The 22,779-nt window shown below is 30.3% G+C and overlaps 3 protein-coding genes across 4 annotated transcripts; 1 reads left to right on the top strand and 2 right to left on the bottom strand.

Moving 5' to 3' along the window:
* Nucleotides 1-1,302: 1,302 nt before the first annotated feature.
* On the bottom strand, nucleotides 1,303-4,829 carry LOC124836491 (Sterile alpha motif (SAM) domain-containing protein). Its single transcript, XM_047311657.2, has 4 exons — nucleotides 4,672-4,829; nucleotides 4,349-4,430; nucleotides 2,904-3,096; nucleotides 1,303-1,709 (listed from the first exon to the last, which is right to left on the bottom strand). Exons 2-4 carry the CDS (start codon nucleotides 4,400-4,402, stop codon nucleotides 1,579-1,581), a joined length of 378 nt encoding a protein of 125 aa, XP_047167613.1. The 5' UTR covers nucleotides 4,403-4,430; nucleotides 4,672-4,829; the 3' UTR covers nucleotides 1,303-1,578.
* Nucleotides 4,830-8,457: 3,628 nt separating this feature from the next.
* Nucleotides 8,458-9,846, top strand: LOC148204748 (uncharacterized). Of its 2 annotated transcripts, none has more exons than XM_088104254.1 (3): nucleotides 8,458-8,570; nucleotides 8,724-8,917; nucleotides 9,480-9,846. In XM_088104254.1, the coding sequence occupies exons 2-3, from the start codon at nucleotides 8,750-8,752 to the stop codon at nucleotides 9,648-9,650; spliced, it is 339 nt and encodes a 112-aa protein (XP_087960380.1). In that variant the 5' UTR covers nucleotides 8,458-8,570; nucleotides 8,724-8,749; the 3' UTR covers nucleotides 9,651-9,846. The 2 variants fall into 2 exon arrangements, with proteins under 2 accessions (XP_087960380.1, XP_087960376.1); XM_088104250.1 differs by having other exon boundaries at nucleotides 8,488-8,602.
* A 2,036-nt stretch (nucleotides 9,847-11,882) lies between these two features.
* LOC148204747 (uncharacterized) lies at nucleotides 11,883-21,038 on the bottom strand. The gene is given in 10 exon segments (XM_088116742.1): nucleotides 11,883-12,498; nucleotides 12,500-12,844; nucleotides 13,035-13,115; nucleotides 13,392-13,526; nucleotides 13,686-13,814; nucleotides 14,047-14,159; nucleotides 14,606-15,586; nucleotides 16,967-17,117; nucleotides 17,391-17,533; nucleotides 18,327-21,038. Coding segments are annotated over 10 exon segments (5,274 nt in total). The 5' UTR covers nucleotides 21,028-21,038; the 3' UTR covers nucleotides 11,883-12,003.
* Between the last annotated feature and the right edge of the window lie 1,741 nt (nucleotides 21,039-22,779).

Genomic DNA, 22,779 nt, shown 5'->3' with positions numbered 1-22,779 from the left:
TGTCAATTGTCAAATTTATTAAAATATACAAAATTAGGAGTAAAATTCATTAAGGTACTCAATTTTTTAAAATGATTGGATTTGATTTGTTTAATTTAAATTGTGCCCGTTAGTTTTAAAATTTTAAATTGCTAGTTTTTGTAGCAACTTAATTATATAAAAAAATTAAATATATATTTAAAAACGAAATATTAATATTCAAATTTAACAAAAATATTGGCTAATTTTAAAAAGTTAACCACAAAAACGATATAAAATAATATTTAATAATTAAAATATAAATATTATCACATTTTACATTAATATCAATAAAAAGAAAGATAGAAAAAGATTAATGAAAAAAAAAGTGGAACACGAGATAAGGAAGAAAAGTAGGAAAAAAAAAATCATTATGCATGAGGAAGAGGATAAAAAAGACCATGGAAAGAGGTAGAGAAACAAAACGACATGGAGAAGAAGAAAAAACATGAAGATGAGAACAAAACTATACACTAGGTTCAAATTCTTTACTTTATTTTATTTTAAATCAAAATAATGCAATTTTAAGAAGAAAAAAAATACTCTCTTATGTTTTTAATAGTTACAATATTTTTTTATTAAACATCCTAATCATTTTTCATCTGTCATTCATTACCCTTAAAACAATTATTAGAAAATATTATTAATAATTATTAAAAAATATTATTAATAAATATATCCATTCAACGCAAAAACCACTTTGTATAACCCTAGTGAATGAAAACAGTTGAACTAGATAAAGGAAGCAAATTTCGTTTACTTTCGGTTGCAAGTCAGAAATGAGAGATGAATACTTAGACATCATAGCACAATGTGCACTATTTCATTCTCAAGGTGACAAATTTATGAAAAGTGCTTAGTAAAAAGTGATGGCAAAAATGAAAAGTAGATAGTAAAAAGTGATGGCTAAACCATTAAAATGTACAATTTTTTTTTTCAAAATTATTAAAATGAACAGATTTCAAATATTGTTTTTTCAAAATTATCAAAATAATCAGATTTAAAAAATTTACAAAAATAGGCAAGTGATACAACTTCATTACAAAAATATAAAAAAATTACAAAAGTAGGTAAGTGATACAACTTCGTTACAAAAAATAGTATCGATAACTTCAGTTCAGTGTATTTTAAATTGAAATTATATCAAGTTAACACTATTTTACTTTAGTTTTGACAGTGACACGATTTGAATTTAAAATTCTCTTGAAATGAAAATATCAATCATTTAACTGGTATAAAGAAACTACTACTGATACAGAGAAATGAAGACGTACAAATATGGGGTATTAGAAAATGAAGAGAAACGGCATATATAGTATTTTCGTTCACATATAATAGAATACATAATTACACAGCACTGGAAATTAGTGCACAAGGATCTTCTACAACATAACAGTTCTCCAGAGGAGAAAAAACAACCAGGTTTTGGAATCCAAAGAAAACAAAAATATATATATATATAAAAAAAAGGGCTAGAAAAAGTTCTTTCCTATCTTTTGTTTTCTAGGCAAAAAGAAATTTGCTATACGTACACTGGTACAGTTGGAGAGATTTTTTGTATCATGGTTCCAGCTTCAAGGAAACAACTCTTGATTGTCTGTTGGATTTTGCAACCTTTAAGAACACTGTGGATAGGCATGCCGGTGCCCACCATGGCCGCCGCACCTTCTGCTCCCCTTTCAGACAAGCCACTACAGACACCAACATGGCCTTTCAAAGGTTAGGAGCAGGTAACAGATAAAGCCATTTTCTTCAACTTTACTGGGGTAAACACCCACTTCTCTCTTTTAGTGTTATCACACAGGAATATATCATCTTGCAAGAAAAGTCACAACACAACAAACACAACAGGCATATGTACATTTCATGTCTCCTTATATATAAACATGTCACATGTTTAGGAATGGACGTCTTGACAATCATGTTCTGGATGACTTCATCCTGTATAATAATATCATTTGGTCCTTTAAAAAATCACTAATTTCATATTTGATTCAGCCATGTTTTGTTACCGAAATGATTCCTCTGATAGTCTTATGTTTGATTTTTGGTGTTTAACTGTATTTTTAGTGTAAATTTTTTAGCATAAGCATTCAGTAGGAATTTAGCATGTCATAACACCATATTAATGAATAGAATGACGTGATCATAGGATAAATTCCTATTAGATACGTGTGAAAAGCTTTCCATGCATATAATTTAACTCTTTTTTTTTTCCCATTTGATCATTCTTAAATGTTACAAAAATTTCATTTGATCTCTCTACACCAGAGACCAGGTAGAAAAATCTTTATATTTAGAGGAACTAAATGAGAAGAAACTCATGATATATACAGGAGCCAAATAAGAAAGAAATACTGCACAACTATTTATATTTTTCACTTGGTAAAGAAAAATGTTTAACAGGAACACTAATTTGAAAGAAAAATGTGAAAACAAATTGGAAAATCACAAATGATTTTAGAGTTTAAAAAACCATATATATAAGGAAGGAGAACTTTTTAGAAAATGTAATTCACAGCTTGTCTTGATGCTGCACAAAATAGAGAATTATGTGCTATGACGAGACCCTTTAATGGTTGATGTTTGTGACGAAATGACAGCAGTACCAATAACTAATAGACAAGTTATCAAAATTCTAGATATATCTCACACTAATACAGCAATATTAGACCCCTACTTTAATCATTCTTCTAGTATATCCATGTTTCCTTATAGATTGTTCAAATAGCGGAAAATGATTGTGACAACATCAATGATCATGCCTTACCAGGGGAGGAGCACAAAACAGATAGGTAAAAATGAAAATGTTCAATGAAAGTTTATTGGCAAGTGTTTGTCTGTTTACTGTTTAAAAGGGGAGAAGAGAGAGAAAGAGAGAGAACCTTTAATCCGTCTCAATTCTTTGCACAATGTGATGAAGTCTCCCCACTTCATGTGGCAACGTCTTATAAAACGTAGGATCTGTTCAGTCGTAAACATGGACATGCCCTCCAGGTATTCTCCATTAACACCATTTTCTTTAAAAATTTGGCGGTAACTACCAAGATTTATAGTCTCCAACCACAAGCCAACATCCTGGTAAAACACACGAGATAGCACGAATTCAGATGTTAGTTCAAATGATCGGTTACATTTTGGACTCTGCTATGGAGATGCACTATATGTATGATATGCTTGTATAACAGCACCCGGATTTTATATTCACCAAGCTTAGATCGTTCTCAACGTAACTCTTATGTAATTTGAGCTATTCATAATGCAGTTAGCAACACAAATGAATTAAAAGAAAATATGTGGAAGCATTCCAGGCTAGATAATATCAGATATTAACTGTGCATCAATTACATTAAAGAGTCTAGACCTGTAAAACAGTGCTGAATAAGCATCTGCTAAACACTTGACAACACATAACTAGAAACATACACAATACATGAGTAAAATAATACTGCAATCTTGGGACCTTCATAAACACATCAAAGGAGAACTACGAGCTGATACCCTGTTATCTATAGTGTTTACACTTCAGATATATGGGCTTAAAAACATACTTAACGGAGTAACTGACAACAAGGATAAACCACTGAAAGAGGAACATGGACTAAGGGCATAATCAAGATAAATAATAAAGTTTCAATCTAGTTTCAGATGCTATGTTTCCGAAACATAGTTACAACAGCAGAGTCCAAAAATCCAATGACCATGGAAAGAAGAATATAGCTTTGCAGGAACTCATCAAACGAAGATTTACACCTACGGTGTGCTGCAAAAAAAGGGTAACCAAGCATTCAATGTAATATATTATTTTCTCGATAGAATATTAAACCCCTCACTTTTGTAATGATCTTAGAAACTGCGAATGTCAAACTGAAGAGTTGAACAAAATTATCTGGCAAGAATTGAAGACTCTGTATAAATACCAGATAACTTGTGACAAGAATAGGAAGAAGATGAGATTCAGAATTAAACGAAATAATGCACACAAAAGCTTGATTAGCCAACTATTTCCAAACTGAGAAGGACTTGAACATCATCCACCAAATTTCCAACTTGATCAGACAACACTATGTTCAAATTTTTCGACACATAAGAACAAAGTTAAATCTCCACTTTTACTTGCTACAAATGAGCATCACAAAACAGACTACCACAGAGAAAGTTGAAGTTATCAACCCAAACAATAGTTAAACTAACTGTGACAAGAAACCTAATTACATGTTAAAAGAGCAAATCACATAAAGGAGATCACAAGGAATAGTTTCTTATATTAGAAAGTAAATAATACATGAAAATAAGTACATCGATTGAGTAAGGGAGATAAATGATTAACCTCAACAGTCCAGATGAAGAAATCAAGAGGCTCCGGTGACTGTCCTTTGTTCATTTCCCAAATCAAACTTCCCCAAATAAACCTGAACAGAGGTCAAACAGCTAATCAAAACCCTCCACCAAAAGAAAAAAAACATTTTTAGTGGAGAAAATTCATAAGTAACTTTCCCCAGTTAAGTAACCGAAAAGGGGTCGATCTGACAATAAGAATATTGGACAAGCAGCTAAAATGGAAGCTCCAATTGCAAGATCTCAAGGGCCATTCATGGAATTAAAGGAGAAATCCAAAATAAATAAATAATATAGACCAAATATGCTGCTTACCAGTTTGCGAGAGTAAAACTCGGGTAAAGATTAAAAAAGAAAAAAGAAAATCTACGTTTGATGTAAGAAAGAAGACATGGAGAGAAGGAGAGAGAAAGTGAGTGGTGTGGTGTGGGAAGTCAGAGAGAGAACAGAGGAAAGAGGGAGAAGTCTTTTTTCTTCAGCTCATGCTTCGTGTTAACGCATCTGCCACTCACCACGCGACTCCTCTGCATCATAGGCCACGCGCCAGCTTTGCCACTTGCCACTCAAATAAATAATTGTATTTGCTTCAGATTTTGAGCAACATTATTGATAAATCATGTAATTTTATTGCCAAATCAATCATGATTTTGATGTTTAACCGCCTAAATAACTTTTAATTATAAAATTTCCTAATAAGTCTTTGCAATTGATTAAGTGTTATTTTATGACAAACTTCGTAAATATATATTTCGCTGTCATTTACTAACTCTAAAAAATTCAGAATAATTTTAAAGAAAAAAACTATTCAGTTAGAGAAATAGTTAAATTCAATAAAATCATCGAATAACTCGTCAATTCATGTTCTTGATTTATTTTCTATTCTATCATGGAGGTAATCAACAGAACGTTAATTAATTTTGACATAACTCGCGTTGAATAACATATTAACTTGAGTTAAATAGTTATTAATTAACGAAAAAAAATCATTGAAATTAAGATAAAGATGCATCAATATAAAAGAATTCATAGTCAATCTAATGTTTTACAACGGAGATTTCTCCCTATACCTGCAATTATTTTTTTTCATATATCTCCTTTTTTTTTTGCAAAAATTTCATAATTAATCTTAATATTTTTTTTAATTTTTTCTCTTTCCTAATAAACTTATTTTACCTTTAATAGATTTCAAAATTAATTAACATTTTATCTTCGAACATATTTAGTCACATCTAAATGTAATTTTTTTTTCTAATGATGCTTTTAGGGTCATCATCTCTTTGTGTCTAAGATGGTGGTTGTTGAGACTAACCAAAAATTCTTCCTCAGACGAATTGACAAAAGCATTAATAAGAAGGTTTGGAGGAAGAATAGATGTTCGGTATTTGAAAATTTGAGAAAGGTGAACTAGAGGAATATATACAAGAGTTTAGATGTTAGTCGGACAAGCAACAAACTTGATAGAAGAACAATTGATGGGATTTAATGATGAGTTTCATTCAAGGAAGAAGAAAAGTACTAATAAAAGGGAACCCTCCTTAGCAAAAAGGGTTGTCACACCACAACGTTATTAAAAGAACCGAAGATTGAATTGGTAACATTGGTATGAGATATGGAAAGTGCTGAATTGGAGGGAGGGTCTGATATACTAAACCAATTAGCACAAAGCCGGAAGAGATTTTGAGAACTTTTGAGGGAATTTTCAGTGCACCACAGTGGCTACCACCCAACTGACTTTTGAGGGAGATATTCCTAAAACGATTTTGTGCACACACTAAGGACATTATGAACTTTTGGTGATGTCTTTTGGGTTGTCTAATGCCCCTATCACGTTTCAAAGTGTTATGGACACCATTCTTAAGAGGTTTTTAAGGAAGTGTGTGCTTGTTTTCTTTGATAATATACTAGTTTATAGTGCATCTTGGGCGGAACACACAACATCTCCAACAATTCCTTGGTACCCTATGGCAACAACAATTTTATATCAATAGAAAGAAGTGTGAATTTGGAAAGATGCAAATCCGGTATTTAGGACATGTTATTTCCAGTCAAGGGTGGAAATGGATCTAGAGAAGATGGTGGTTGTTCAGAATTGGCCTATCTAGTGGACTATTAAGGCTCTTAGGGACTTCCTAGGCCTTACAGGATAAACGCTTCATTAAGAATTATGGAAAGATTACAATACCTCTAACAACTTATTGAGAAAATGGAAATTTGCATGGACCAACCAAAGTTTATAAGTTATGAAGATCTTAAAGACAACTCTGACAACCGCTGTAATCTTAGTTTTACCATATTTTTCTCAAACTTTTCATGTGGAGTGTGATGTGGCTGGCAAAAACTTTATCAAAGACAGAGAATAATTTGGAGGAATTCTCTTGTTATGTTGTTGATTAAACAATAAGTCATTTAAATAAGCGTACAAAAAATTGATTTACAAAAACTGATTGAATAATATAGGAAAGATAACCACCACTATCTCAACCATACTCCTTTTTACTTGGAGAAAATAAAAACTTATCTAACAATAAAACAAGAAATGAACATGATTTCATTGGTAAAATGTCTTTTAGAGTGGTATCAAAAGCAAATTCGCGAGGACTTGACGAGAGCAAACAATATATTACCATTGTGATACCTATGTGTGTGTTGAATCTCCCTACAATTGGTATCAGAGTCAATGATTCAATTATGGTGACCAAACTCAAATGAGCACGTCCCTCTATGGCAAAGGCGAAGCCTTGGAACGGTCAATAATAGACAACCAAATGAAGTAGGGAATGGAAGGTGGAGAACAAACGATGCTCAATGGTATAACCATGAGTCTGCAAACTATGGTGTACTCGTGAATAAAAAAAACTTCCGCGGTAGAAGAAATAGATAACCATAGTCATTTGTTTGAGGGGAGGATTGTTAGCAAAGAAAAATCCTAAATTAGATAAGAGATAAACATGAGTTTATGTACTTCATTAATAAAAGGCGTTTTGGACACAAAAAATAAAACTATGAAGGTTTGGTCTAGAGGAGACAATATCTCTCCATTATGAAGACTTATGTGTGTCTTGAATCTCTTTAGAAAATCAGCAAAACTATTATCAAAGTTTCATCTCTATATTAAAAATGAGATTTATTGAAATCAGACTATATTTGGATTTTTTTAAAAGAATTATAAACAAAATAAATATTATTTTTTTATAAAACAAAACTAGTTTCTTCACGAACTAATTTAAAATTTTCCTCTAATATAATTTAAAATTTTTCATCTTAAATATTAACTCTACTCTATGGAATAATCCATTTAACACTTTTTATTCTTATTCTTTTTTTACCGTTTCGATCATCATAAAAAAAAACTCTTACCAACAATAACAACCAAAATATTTGTATACATCACAATAAAAAAATATTTCGTATTACATCTTACGGAAAAGGATAATGCATAAAATAATCAGATCTTAATACAGGTCCGTGTAAATAATCATATATATAAATTAAATTCCCGTAATTTTGTTCCATTAAATATATTTGTCTTTAATTTTTAAAAATATAAGAATTGTAATTAGAAAAATACTGTATCAATATTTTAAAAAATTATTATTTTAATTTTAGATAAATAAAACAAATGTATTGAATCTGTAATACAAAAATTACACATGTGATTTTAATAATTATTTTTTAGAATAAATTATAAATATATATAATTTATTATTAGATTTTAATAAAAAATATCATATTAAAAATAAAATTAACTTAAAATATAATTTATAAACAGTGGAGTTGAATATCGCGAAATTATAATTTTCTTTACTGCATCACATAGTTTATTTTAAAATGTATTTCATGAATTTTAAAAAACTTGTTCCAGAAATATCATTTCAAAAATGTTGTTTTGAATTTTTTTTCTTCTAAAAATTAAAAATAAGAAGAAGAAAGTAATCTAGTAGTCACCCTTATTTTAAGGTAAAATGTCATTTTAAACGTTATAGAGTACATATAAAAACTATAGAAGTGCAGAAAGAAAAAGCCTTTCACTTATTCCCTTATTATGGTTCAGCCTAATAACAAAATCCACAATTTTGTAGGCCCATACAGAGGCGGCCCATAATTGAAGTCTCCACCCACAGCATGTTTGCTCAGTATTCAGTTCACCCTAAATTGATTGCACTGTCTTTCTTTCTTTTCTCTCAGTGGACGACGACAACAGCGAGCTTTGCATTGTATCGTTTCGAAATCTTGATTTCGTAGCATTGTATAGTTTCGAAATCTTGCTATGCTATGATCGCATTTTCATGGAAACAGAGTTGTATAATGATGTAATTATTGGAAGATTTGTTGATTGATTCATAAATATTTTGTGTTTGCTTTTACAGAATAGAGTTTGGGACTGAAGAAGGCAATGTTTGGGACGGCCATTAGATTTTTGGCGAAGAAGCCGAAGCCAAAGATGGGACCCGTGGCAGTTAAAACGCCGCCGGAGCAGAGGCAAACGATCACCAGAACCCTATTCGATATCATCAAGGAGCATGGTCCCATCACCGTTGCTAACACCTGGGAACGCGTCAAGGTACCTTGGTTTCTCTTTCACCTTCCTCAAGTTCATTTTTATTATCCTATTAGACATGACTTTTTGAATACTGAATTTCACTTTTGTGTGATTTAAGCTAGTTGTTGTATGTTATTTCGACAAGTAACATTTGATCGAAGAACTAAAATCTTACCATTACAATGTTTGGGATTCGATGGACACAATTGCAATTGCAATTGCAATATTTAGATACTCCGTTGACACCATTAGAACATGAAAGAGGTTGCACATTTGCGATAACTTGAGATTTGATAATCTTTTGGTTCTAAAATTGTGCAATTGCAACAACTCAGGACCAGAAGTATAATTAAGTTTTTTTGTTAAGTTTTCCGAGATACAGTATAATGTTTTTCAAACATTTAATGACTAGTGTAATCTACAAATAATGGATGGAAGATGTTTTTCGAATAATTAAGATTGTGCAAGAATAGACAAAAGAAGATATTTTCATGCTATGCGTCGAAACTTTTGGAGATGTTACTGTAATTTACTTGATATAAACTTGATTGAAAGAAAATAATGTTGAGATGTTGGATTTTAGGAAGTTGGATTGAAAGATTTGACAAGCAAGAATCACATGAAAATCATGCTGAGATGGATGAGAGAGAGGCAGAAGGTTCGTCTCGTTTGCAACCACGTTGGGGCTCATAAACAGTTTCTCTATACCACTTGGTTTACCAAGCCAACCACATCTCCTAAGAACCCCTCTTGAAACTTTATTATCAGTTTGCTGCTTATTTGTATCATGTCAAGAGTAATAATTTCGTGTCATATCCAGAAAATGAATGATAGGTAAACTTTATGATTCGAAATTTTGTAGAGCTAATGCACTGATTTGATGATCCGGTAAACTTTTTAATAGTGAAAGAAGGTGTGGGCTAGTTTATGAAAGCATCTTTTGTTTTTGAGATTTTGTGTTTCTGGTATTAAATTATTAATAGGCAGAGTGGACAATCTAACGTCGATCATGACATGAAGCTCTAAATACTACTATAGACCGACTTTTCCAACAACAGCAAACTCAGTTTGGAACACTTTTCACGTTCCTTATCTTCACTGATTTGTGATGACTCATTGCAATTGTCTATCTTCAAGCCTTACAGTTTAGGCATGTCTTCTGAGTCTAAAGATGAGATTTCTCTTAAAAATGATCTTAAACTGGAAAAATATTTTGGTTTAATGATAATTAATTTAACAAAATATACGTTTTTTTTGGTAAAACGAAGTTAAGTTATTTAAAGAATTGACCTGGTTTAATGCTTCATAAATTAAAAGAAAGAATTGAACTGTATCTAGTTTCAAGCAAATAGATAAAATATAAGGGGGAATATATATCAAACCATACTTGAAAAAGTTTAAAAAACGACATAATGTTGACGTTAAATGCGACATAATAAGCTTAAACATCTTGCTTTGCCCTCCAAAAAACATTGCATTCTTAGAAAAATAAAAAATAAGACCAAATGTATGTTTATGGAGAAACAAAAATTACATATAAAACCAAAGTGTTTTGTTACAACTTCCAAATCACAAAAAGTCAACACATTTTGTTTGGGCATTAACAAAGTCATTAAGACTTCAAAGTTCATTTTTTATATTGCTTAGTTCCTGAGTTAAATGATCATATCTCTTAAGACGCATTTCATCATGACCTCTCAAATCCAAGTTGAACAACTTTATCACATAGTTTAAGGAAGTTCTTTGTCTTAAGAGATGGAGGTCCATCTTTGGTCCTTTGTCTTCCTAGTTCCTCAATATTCTGTGCATCACAAATGAAAAAGAAATGTTCATGTATCTTAAAGTTATAGCGTGGAAAAGTAGTTGTTTCATAATAAACATAATGTGTTGGTACAATAATAATTTGAGCAAATTTAGTGGTTATCATTGTTTCTCTGGTATGGAAAACCAATATCATTTGTTGATTCTTCGTGTACCATTTTTTATTTGAAATATTGAATAAGCATAACAAGAATTAGTGTTTACACCAGGAAATCTGCTTACAACAATCCTAGTAATTTTTAAATTTAAAAGCAAATGTGTTTTATGCGAGGGAGTTACCATACAAGATTGAGAAGGAGTTCTCACCTCAAACAAAAGTTGGTATTACAAGTTTCTCTTATATTGGAATTTTTCCAATACTGTTTGCCTACATTTCATTACCACTCTTCACAATGCCAAAAGTTATCTTGATTGATTAGCAAGTTAAGTTTCATTACAGCTATTTCATTTTCTTCCTTCTCTGTATTTAGTTTACTAATATATCATCTTTCAAAAGATTAAAATAAAATATATAAATACCTCACTCATGTTTGGAGAAGAAATGACGGGCAAATTTACTTCAATCATTTCACTTTTTTTGTCTATTTTTTGAAACTCTTGTATTTCACCTTCAAATCATGCTTGAGTTGATCACTCTTGGACTGACCATTCTTGTCGATCAATATGGTCGATCACCTTAGCCAATCATCTTGACCAATCACATTGGCCGATCACGATGATTGATTATTCTTGTTGATCTTGATCACTCTCATCGATCAACTTGATTGAGTGGCAGACGAACCGATTGCAGAATAAAGATTAGACTAACACTTAGTCAATGATAATCACGAATCAACCAATACTAATGCTAATTAAGGTCTAAGGTATGATTGTTTAGACACATGCATTATATATCATTTAATATTCTCCGGATCAGTTAGTGACTTTAGCATTATAATACCTTATGCAGTACCATCCAAGCAGTTTTGGAGCTAGGAAAGACCTTGAAGACCGAATGGAGAAAAAAATGGAAACGATACAAGCAATTCAAAGTACTAAACCGGCCCTACCGAAACAGTTGTTATCATTGAATACTGCAAAACATAATAATGATGAAATCTTGTACAAATATTGATTTATTGTACTTCTTAAATATTCAGAAACTTAAACAACTTCTCGTCGCAAATAAAAGTACATTCTGAAACTATAACACTCATTCTTAAAAGAATTGCATATAATGCCAAATCTAATTCAAAGGAGTAACATAAAACAGATAAAACTAAAGTGTTTTGGCTAGAAATCTCAAATCACAGAAAGTCGAAACATTTTGCTTGGGCATCAAGAAAGTCATTAAGACTCCTAAGTTCTTTCTTTATGTTGTCTAGTTCCCAAGTTAAATGATCATGTCTCTTAAGAAGCTCATTGATTCGCACCTTTGCATGGTCCAACTTAGGATCCCTTCCCAAAACACGTTGACGCATTTCATCAACCCAAGACCTCTCAAATCCAAGTTGAACAGCTTCATCACACAGTTTAAGGAACTCCTTTTCTCTCTCACGATTAATACTACCAACACTTTCACTTCGAAGGAACAACAACATATCTGCCAATGTTTTCAACATCCAAGCTCGAAAGCGATCAGTGAACTTCTCACAAGCATTCCAAAGATGAGGGTATGCTTCTATCGCCTCCACTAGCAAACAAATTTGTGAATCATTGAGATCAACAAAGTGCTTATACTTTTCCAATCTTGTACGAGTATCTGTAGAAGTTGTAAAAAGTTTGAGGAGTAGGTGACATATATATATATATATAAGATGGAAAGAAGACAAGAAAAGAGCAATAACCCGGAGTAACCACAACGTCATTATTGGAAACAATTCCTATTCCCTCTGTTTTATCCAACAAGTTCAACCCTTCTTGGATTTTGATATTTTGATATGGTGCTATTTCTGTCTGGTCTTCATTCATCTCACTATCTTGTTTAATAACCTGGGAATCTTGTATAAGTATTGCACCGCTTGACTTGTGAATAGTAACACCACTAACCAAGCTAATGTTATCTCCACCAATTGGCAAGGTTTTAATTGTAGCTCCCTCTGTTGCAGCTCCACCTCTGCTCCTTTCTCTTTCTATTTCCTCAATATTCTATTCATCACCAATGGAAAAGTAATGTTTGTGTATATTTGAAGTTATAACTTTTAAAAACATTTGTTTCATAATGTATATCATGTGTTGGTACCACAATAATTTGACCAATTTTAACGGTTACCATATTTACAAGTAAAAGTATTTTATGCAAAGGAGTTACCATACAAGTTTGAGACGAACTTCTTACCTCTGAAACAGAAGTTGGTATTGCAGGTTTATCCGATGTCGTAGTTTTTCCCAAGTTGTCTGTCTCTATTTCATCAGTACGCTTTACAACGCCAAAAGTTATGTTGATTGATTAGTAAGTAAAGTTTGGTTGTGGTTGTTTTAATTTCTTCCATCATGTAGTTGAATAATGTATCATTTTCAGAAGATTAAAAGAAAATATGCAAATACCTCATTCATGTTTGGAGATGAAATGTCTGGAAAGTTTTGCTCCATAGCTTCTGGGTCATGATGTCATTTCACTTTTTCTGTCTATTTTTTGGAACTCTTCTATTTCCGACTCTTGTGCTTTGGTTTCAATTTTGTTATGTTGACCTACCATTTCAACTTTGCTCTCCAACATAGATTGATTGTTATCATTGACTTGTGAAGAAAATGGTTTAATTTGAGATATAGATGGATCTTCACGGTTCATTTGGAGGGGAGAAGTGTTTTTTGGCGTAGGATCCAAATCCTGCCGAAAACAATTGATCGTAAAAAGTTAGGACTACTTTTTGTGATTGATAGCCTCCAGACTAATTTATTTCCTTAAGTTGTTGTAGTATATATTATTTATCAACCATTCATTTTTTGTAAATTTTAAAAAAAAATGAGAATATTTAGTTTGTGTAACGTTACTTTCCTGGGAATATGTTTCACGATTAGATTTTCCATCCACCTCTGCATTTATTGAAGTTGCAGGAGCCACTTCCTCTGAACGATAATCTTTCTCAGTGACACTCTTATCTGATTTTTCATTGATCTAATCAACGATAAAGTATATAGAAAAGGAGCATCTCAATAAGTCAGTTCTTTTAGAATAATATAATAGCTATAAATGAAAAGACTGTTTTTCAAATAATGAATTGAGTCTCAGTAAAATTTGTCGAATTTTAGTTAAGCAATTAGTGGTATATACTAAAGTTTAATGTCATTATTATTATTATGATATTGAATTTCACTTGGTTAACTTGAATAGGTTGGCGGGTTCTGACCTGTAAAGAAGGCAACTCAGTAGAATTGTTGCTCCTAGAAACTTCATCTAATTTCTCTATTTCATTCACCAGTGACCAAATTTGCCAGTGAGGAATTCTAGAATTGTCCATAGCTGTAGTTCAAGCATATAGTTAAGGACTTCGTTTAACAATGAAACAAAGCAAACACAGAAATCAACGCACCCTCAACATTCCATGAATGATCATTATATCGTCACAACTAAAAATAATTAAATGGAAAAGAAAATAACATGCAGACAATTATAAATACAAGTGATTATTTGTACAAGTGTTTGGTTCAAAATTTGAATGAAACATGTAATTTGTTCGTATTTTCTTTAGGTGGAAGAAAGAAACATAAATCATTTGGTTATTAAGGGTAGTTATTTGAAATGTAGTTGTGCTCTAATTCTATAAGGAAATAAAGATGTTGGCTGAAGATTTCAGATTTCACAGCTACATTGAACACATTTAGCGAAATCACCATGAGTCGTTTATATATAAAACTTCCATCGTAATATGTAATGTTTGCAACAACATGTCCATTCATAGTATTTACCTTCCAAAAGAAGATTTTGTTGGAGTTCCTGAGGAGTAATTGTTGAAGTCAAAGAGAGTTTTGGACAATTGCGGATAATGCGATGCTTCACATTTAAAAATATACTCTCTTGTTGAAAATTTAAAAGATGCATAAATATTATAAGTTTCAGTTGTGGAAGTTGAACTTTGGTCTTTCCTGTCTCATCGTATTCGCATGCAATAAAGTCTTGTAGTTCATTGGCTTCCTTTATTATTAGAATCTTCAAGTTGGAAAGATCATTGGATGCAAATACAGAGGTGAAACATTTCATCTTATGGCATTGTTTAATAAACAATGATTCTAGTTTGGGGAAGCATGGTTGAATAAACCTTTTATCCTCCAAATCCTCTTCAATTATCTGTCTTAATTCCTTGCATTCACTTACTTCCAGATAATTTAACTCTGGTAGGGATCTCAACATAGACTGAGGAAATAGTACTTCTAATTTTTGACACTCTTGTATTATTAATGAGTTGAGATGTTGGAGGGTAAATGAGTTATTAGTAGCCACCCAAATATGACTCATTTCAGGTAGATTTTTCAACTTCAAATCTTCTAACTTTAAACTGACTTGTTGTCCCATCATCCAATCTCCATTGTTGGCATTGCTCATGCTTAGAGTTTGTTGGGTGGGAAAATGGTTTTGAATATTCACCACGCCTCCAACAAAAGGCGTTTCGAATATATCTTGCAACGAATTACAATCCTCAATAATTACCCTTTTCAAACTTGAGAACATTGAAAGATGACTTTTAAATTCATGTTCATATTCAACCATGTTTTCCTTTTTATTTCTTTTGACTCTTGCAGGAGTTACTATATGCTTCAAACCATAACAGTCAAATATCCTTAATTCTTCTAATGAAGTCAAGGTCTTAGCTACAGACGTCGTAAACAATGAGTCCAACATTGGACATGAATCTATTATAAGATATGTCAGGCTAGATAGAGAAAACGATCCTGAAAATCAATTATAAAAAAAAATGTTAATAAATTAAGAATCCATTCTTATTTTCAATATACATTGATCTCGATGAACTAAAACCACAAACTCAAACATCCAATAATCAACTCATAATGATAAAAAATAATTATCCCATACAATTTTATTTTGCCTACTTCACATTTTCACCATCTTTTTTCTTTTAATAATTTCAGATTTAATTACTTTTTTTAATCTCTATATTTACACAAACTTCATCTTAATTTTAGTTCCCATCTCGAACCTTTTTTCACATGTAAAGATCCTATTTGTGGTTTATTTTATTCGTAAGATTATATATATATATATATATGTTATTTCTGGAGTTTAATAGAAAGAATGACTTCAAAAAATTAAACGGTTTCAAAAGTTGAATTTAGTGATTTCTTTTTCATGTTTTATTATATTTGTATTCTGTTTTAACAAAAAGTTTCTCCTCTCCATGTAGGAATTTTTTCACTTAATAACTAGACTAAACTATTTAATGTTAACTATACTTTTTTAATAAATTATACTTATATTTTTATTTTTCAAAATAATAATAGAGTTACACATATTTATATTTGTGATATGTATTTACATTTATGTGATATATATTATAAAAATAAAATGATCATAAAAAATAATTTTTTATATTTTAAAAGAAAAATTTAAAGTAAAGTAAAGAAAAGAAAAAAATAATATTAAATGAGTTTAAAAATTTATACATGTCAAACTATATTTTTTTTATATATAATATACGTTTTCTGGATTCTACATAAACCTTTCATTTATTAAGGAAAAAAAAGTTTTTTACACCGCAATTCATATATAACATACATTCTACATATTTATTTTTTAATTACACTTTATATTTTAATAAAATATTAATTTATTTGAGTTTTGAGTGAGAGTGTAAAGAATATGGATGTCAGCATATTAATACTCTTAAAAATATTATATTGTCAGTTTTTTAAAATATCATAGTTATATATCTAATAAGGAGATTATTGCAATTATGAAAAAAAATATAAGAAAAAAATATAATTTAAGAATAAGAGGAATAATAATTATTGTGAACGGTTTTTGGAAATAACTTAGTTGCTTTTTCATTTTTCTTACAGTTAAATGAACTTTTATCCTTTTATTGACTTCAAACTGTTGAATACTAAAACATCCGCGAATCTATAATTTTGTAATTTTTTGAAAATATTCACCTTAATAAAAATATTTTACAATATGATTTTTTGTTAAAAACGAATTAGATATTTATCCATAACGTGTGGTTTCCATATGGATTTATTTAATTATTTGAGCGTAAATTTTATTGAATTTGCAAAACAACATAAGATGCTTATAATGTAATACGGGAAAGGTACCTGAGCTATTGTTCACAGTAGATACTGATGGAATTGAAATGCTTGTAGGAGAAACTTTGACTTGGTTAGATTCAAAATGCTGCTCATCATCTTCCTCAACAATTTCATTTGTTTCTTCAATTATTTGTTCTAGCATATTACAATATTGAATCTGAAGCATTTTCAATTGAGACAGGTCTCCTATAATACTGGATGAGAATATATGTTTTAATTCTCCACAGATATATACCTTCACTTTTTGAAGATTTTGGAAAATTTTGGATTTTTCAAAACACCCATTGACAGGTGTTGCGAATATATCTGGCAACGAATTACATTTCGAAATACTTACCCTTTTCAAACTTGGGAACATTGAAAGATGACTTTTAAATTCATGTTCATCTTCAACCATGTTTTTCTTTCTTTTCACTCTTTCAGAAGTTACAATATGCTTCAAACCATTACAGTCATATATTTCCAATTCTTCCAATGAAGTCAAGGTCTTAGCCACAGATGTTGTAAACAATGAACTCAACATAGAACATGAATATATTTCAAGAAATTCAAGGTTAGACAGAGAAAACGATCCTGAAAAACAATTATAAATAACAAAAATATTAGTTAATTAAAAATTCCTTTCTTATTTTCAATACATTGATCTCCACCAACTAATATCACAAATCCAAACATCAAATAATCAGCTAATAATAACGATGAAACCACTGCACATTTTCACCATCCTTTTTTCTTTTAATAATTTCATATTTCATTACTTTTTTAATCTCTATTTACAATAGTTCCATCTTAATTTCCTATATTCTAATATAGTATATTTTTTAATCTGTAAAGATATCATTTGTATTTTATTTTACTCATCAAGGTAATATATATAAACTGAAAGATATGTTCTTAAATAGATAGATTAAAAGAGAAAATGTTCTAACCAAAGCGATCGACTGAGTAAATAGTTTATAATTTTATATGGAAAATTAATATTTAAAATTCGAATTCTAATATATTTCCCTTTTCTCTTACTACGTGACAAATATCATATATAATGTTTTAACAATTAATTTTCTTATATTTTTCATATACGACAATGTATTCATAATATTAATGGAAGAAAACCCAAAACTTATCCCACAAATTTATCTAAACGACTACATTAAAATATAACTGTAAGGTAAGAAACATACTTATTCGATAAATTTCAAACAAAAATCTAAATTGAATTCTTAAGGAATGGAGCCAGTTTTAATTAGTTAATAGATTCAGGGAATTAATTGATAAAATTAAATTATAAATAGCTATTACCAAAACTTTTATTGAATTTGAAGAAAAGAATAAGATTCTTATGAGATATGTAATATGGAAAAGGTACCTGAGGAGTTACTCTGCACGTCTTCCTCTACAATTTCATTTGTTTCTTCGCGGTGTGCTGATGGAAGAACTTTCTCAATTATTTGTTCTAACATATTGCAATGTCTAATTTTAAGTATTTTCAATTGAGTTAGGCCTCCTGTGATATTGGCTGAGAATACATGTTTTAATTCTCCACATCCAAATATATTCACTTCTTGAAGATTTTGGAAAATTTTGAGTTGCATTAAATGCCCAATTGTAAATTGATCTTCATTTTTCTTTGTTTTGTCATCATCAACTACTATATGCTTCTCTAATTTTTCAAAAGACCCATTGGCAGGTAGACAACCATGCCATAAAGTTTTTAGATGTTGCATGTCCCTAATCTCCATATAACGTAACTTGGAGAAAATATTTCCCATCTTACTCAAATAATTGCTAGTGTCAACCAAACACTCTATTTCTTCACAATCATATATCTTGAGTTCTTCCAACTCATTCATACCTTCTTCAATTTCAAATATATCAGGCATCATATTTTTTGCACCTCCCTCAATATTTCTTACAAATAGCTCTTTTGCTTTTTTGGCCAAACCTTTAATAACCTCATTTGATATGTCAAAATAATTAATTCCTAAAGTTCTCTCACAAGAGAAAAACTCTTGAAATATATAAGTAGAAACATTATATATAATTCCATACCTTTGCAGCTTTTGGGGGACACTAAATGAGTTAGAGAATTTAACACTTTCTTCCTTTGGATGATCCCAGTAGTCTTTAAAAATATACAATTCTTCTAAAAATGGGATTCTTTTGATCTCTTCAAAAATATTGCTTTCAATGTGACAACTAATAAACTCTAACAACTTCAAGTTTGTAAGTGTTGTGAGTGCAACATCAGTTTGCAAGTCAAGGAACGAAGGAAATGAACAACGATAAAACGAAAGACTTTGCAGTTTCTTCATATCTCTCAAAAATGAAATGTCGCTCAATTTCCAGGATTGAAGGATCAGACAATGGAGATTTGTTAATGATTTGAAAGACGTTGTTGTCAACTGCAACTCATCGTTGTTTTTATTGGTGATAATCAAAACTCTAAGTTTTCCCATTCTTTCAAAAATTCCATCGGATACTTCCAATTTTGTTTTTATAGTTAAGAACTCAAGATTGGAACAATCCATATCATCTGGAAACTTCTCGCACCATAAATATCTTATTGAACCTTGCTCCAAAGTTACATCCTTTTTCGGTTCACATTGGATGATCTTATTCTCATTCTTTGCTATCCAATGGGCTACATCACGAACCAAGTCATGCATTTTGACACCTTCATGATCCGCCTCCAACAATAAACAAGAACTTACAAGCTTAAATTTGGTTGCAGTCACTTCAGTCCTTGCCTCGTCATATGTTTCAACTTCTCCAGCCATACCTAACCCTATTGCACATCTTATTAAACATTCTACTGGAATCTCATAATCTTCGGGGAATACAGAACACAATAGGAAAAGTGATCTAGCTTCTTCAGTATCTAGATTATCGTAGCTCAACTTTAGACACATATAGGGATTTGGCAAACCCCTACTGATATTGATCGGCTTAGAACTTCTCAATTTATTCAACGCAGCATGCCATAAGACCTCTTGTTTTCCCTTCAAGCTACTAGCAACAGCTACAATGGCAACAGGCAATCCTTTACATTCATTTGATATTGATTTTGCCAAATGCTTTATGTTTTCAGGAGTGTCTTTCGACATAAGTGCTTTCTCTTGGAAGAGAGTCCATGCTTCTTCATCGCTTAAGATGGGTAGATAAATCTTTTTCTGACAATCCATTGAAGTACAAACTTCTTCAGATCGAGTGGTAATGAGAATCTTGCGGCCTTTATGGTATTCAGAGAGGGGAATCCCTATGCGACCAAAATCAAGTTTTTCCCACACATCATCCAGAATCATAAGAAATTTTGTTTCCTGGGTTAATCTCATGCACAAGCGTTGGGCTCTCTCCATTTCTTGGCTTCCTGGAAGTGGAAACTCTAATGAACTTGCAATTTTTTCTTGAATCCTTGAAACTTCTACTGTACTAGACACAGGAACAAAAATAACTGTGTCAAAAAGGTGCTCAGCTTGTGCTATCTTCTTAACTTCCATTGCTAATGTGGTTTTACCACAGCCCCCCATCCCGTGTAACCCAATCATTGTAACCCCATCATCTTTCAGTGCTTCCATAAGTTGATCAGAAGCATATTTTCTACTATCAAAATTCATAGATTTTTCTATGAGAATATCATCAATGTTTGAAGGAATTGAGGCAGTGCGTTCAAGTTGTATATATTGTTTACCTTCTTGAATGATCTTTTGAAGGTCTGCTTTTTTAATTGCCAACTTTTTTCCTAAACGGTATCGCCAAATCCAATTTGGACAGTATCCAAAAAAACAACTCTTTTTGGCATTTGTCTCTTTAAGCAAACGATTCACATCTTCTGAATCAATGTTTGCATTCTTCAACCATTTATCAATAATATCAGCAGGCTTTAAAGTTTGCCTTCGAGCATGTCTGACACGATCTTTTACATTCTTTATCATTTCGACCAAGTTGTCTTCTTCTTTTTGAAGCTCTTTAGCAAAACTATTAAAGCAAAAGGAGTATTGTAATTGATTAATAGCCCCACATGCCACGTCTTTTAAAACATCAGACAAAAATCCATTCAGAATGTCCATCAGTTCACTCTACTGGATTCAACTTAAATAACCTGATAGTACAGATATAAGAGATAAATAAACATAATTAGTTTTGTACCCAATTAAGAACCAACTCAATAAGTACAAATTTTTATTAGTAAAAAAACAGGCTAATTTCACAAAATGATTCGTAAAACTAACCAATATAAGCATCATTTCATAATTTTAAAGAACAATTTTTTTAAAACAAAAAAGTTTAAGTTAAATGAAAAATAAATATTCTAATTTAAAAATAGTTATGACTTTTCTAATTTTGTTTTTTATGTTTTGAAGCAATTCTTTGAAGACTATACAAGTTAAGGTAATGAAATATAAACTAATTCAATAAAATAAGATTTATATAACCTAAAGGGATATAATTAGATGTAAAAAGTCAGATTTTATGTGGAAACTGAGGCTAGGATGGCTAACAAACTGAGTTGAATATGTTGTTGGTTTTAATTATTGAACCAAACCTATCTTGACAAATACTGTATGTGATGGAATGAGTCTTTATTTATTACAATCTTTTTCATAAATAATATCTTAACGATAGGATTAAAAAATAAAATATATTATTTATCAAAATATAAATACAGTTTATTTATAATTCATATCCTCAATTATTGATTAAAAATTATTATATATTAATTTAAACTTAATGACATACTTATAAGGTCATTACTTTCACTTATTATTTTTTTGAAATATCTTTTAAAGTAACTAATTTTAAATAAAAATATGAAAATGATTATTAATATAGATCTAATGATATTATTATTGTATTTACACATTTATAAATTATCTAATAATAAAAACTGCTTCTAAAATATTTAAGTTTCAAATAAATGATATTATAAAAAATTTAAATTTTGACCACGACCAAAAAATATCTTCAAGTTTTCTTTTCTTTAAAATTTAACTTTTACAATATATATATATATATATATATATATATATAATTATAAACATAAGAAAAAAAAAGTTAAGGATATGTAAACATATAATTTTAAAATTTAGATTTAATTTTCATAACATACTTAAATCTTAACATAAGTTCACTGTAGAGAATGGATACATTTGAGCAACTAATCCTTGACTGGTGATGGAAAATTAAAATTTTAAAAATGAGAAAGCTGTAATCACGTACCTCTTTGTTTAGAATATTGATGCTATATGTAATGTAAAATAATGGGTGATTTGGTCGGAAAGAAGCTTCAAAGTCTGCTACAAGAAACAGTATCATTGATTTAGAACATTGAATATATGAACTAAAGAAACTAGGATTTGAGCAAAAATATGAAACCTTACCTCTTTAAAATATTGAAAGAAAATTAAATTGAAAAAAAAAATCAAATTAATGTATTAAAAATGAAACAGTTGATAATGTTGAATTTAGTGAAAATTAAGAAACAAGAAATAGATAATGAAGGGTAAAATAAGATATGTTCGATAGCAAACATTTTCATCGTTTTTTACCATGAGATAAATTTATTTATATTATCAAGACTATCACAAATGTCTAAATAATACTTCATAAATCAATAATTATATTTATTCATAGCAAATAATATGTATTTCATAATACTTAACATTACATATAATGATAACTACTATATCATAAAATTTTGATAATTTGTTTTTATCACATTTCACTTACAAATAATTACACACCACAGTACATATATATGCACATAATTAAATATCATAGATAAGATCTCATGAAAAAAGTATTACTTAGGCAAGAATGAC

This window comes from Vigna umbellata, chromosome 1 (assembly GCF_029865625.1).
Source record: "Vigna umbellata cultivar VRB3 chromosome 1, Vumbellata_1.0, whole genome shotgun sequence".
Classification (NCBI taxonomy): Eukaryota; Viridiplantae; Streptophyta; class Magnoliopsida; order Fabales; family Fabaceae; genus Vigna; species Vigna umbellata.
The sequence above is the reverse complement of the archived record's forward strand: the minus strand, read 5'-3'. Positions and strand labels throughout refer to the sequence as shown.

Coding starts and splice junctions, on each gene's coding strand:
- LOC124836491 (XM_047311657.2), bottom strand. CDS start 4,402: ATGAACAAAGGACAGTCACCGGAGCCTCTTGATTTCTTCATCTGGACT. Junction 3,097..4,348: donor TCTTCATCTGGACTGTTGAG/GTTAATCATTTA, acceptor GTGTTTTACCAG/GATGTTGGCTTGTGGTTGGA. Junction 1,710..2,903: donor AGAATTGAGACGGATTAAAG/GTTCTCTCTCTT, acceptor TGGTGTCTGTAG/TGGCTTGTCTGAAAGGGGAG.
- LOC148204748 (XM_088104254.1), top strand. CDS start 8,750: ATGTTTGGGACGGCCATTAGATTTTTGGCGAAGAAGCCGAAGCCAAAG. Junction 8,918..9,479: donor ACACCTGGGAACGCGTCAAG/GTACCTTGGTTT, acceptor GTTGGATTTTAG/GAAGTTGGATTGAAAGATTT.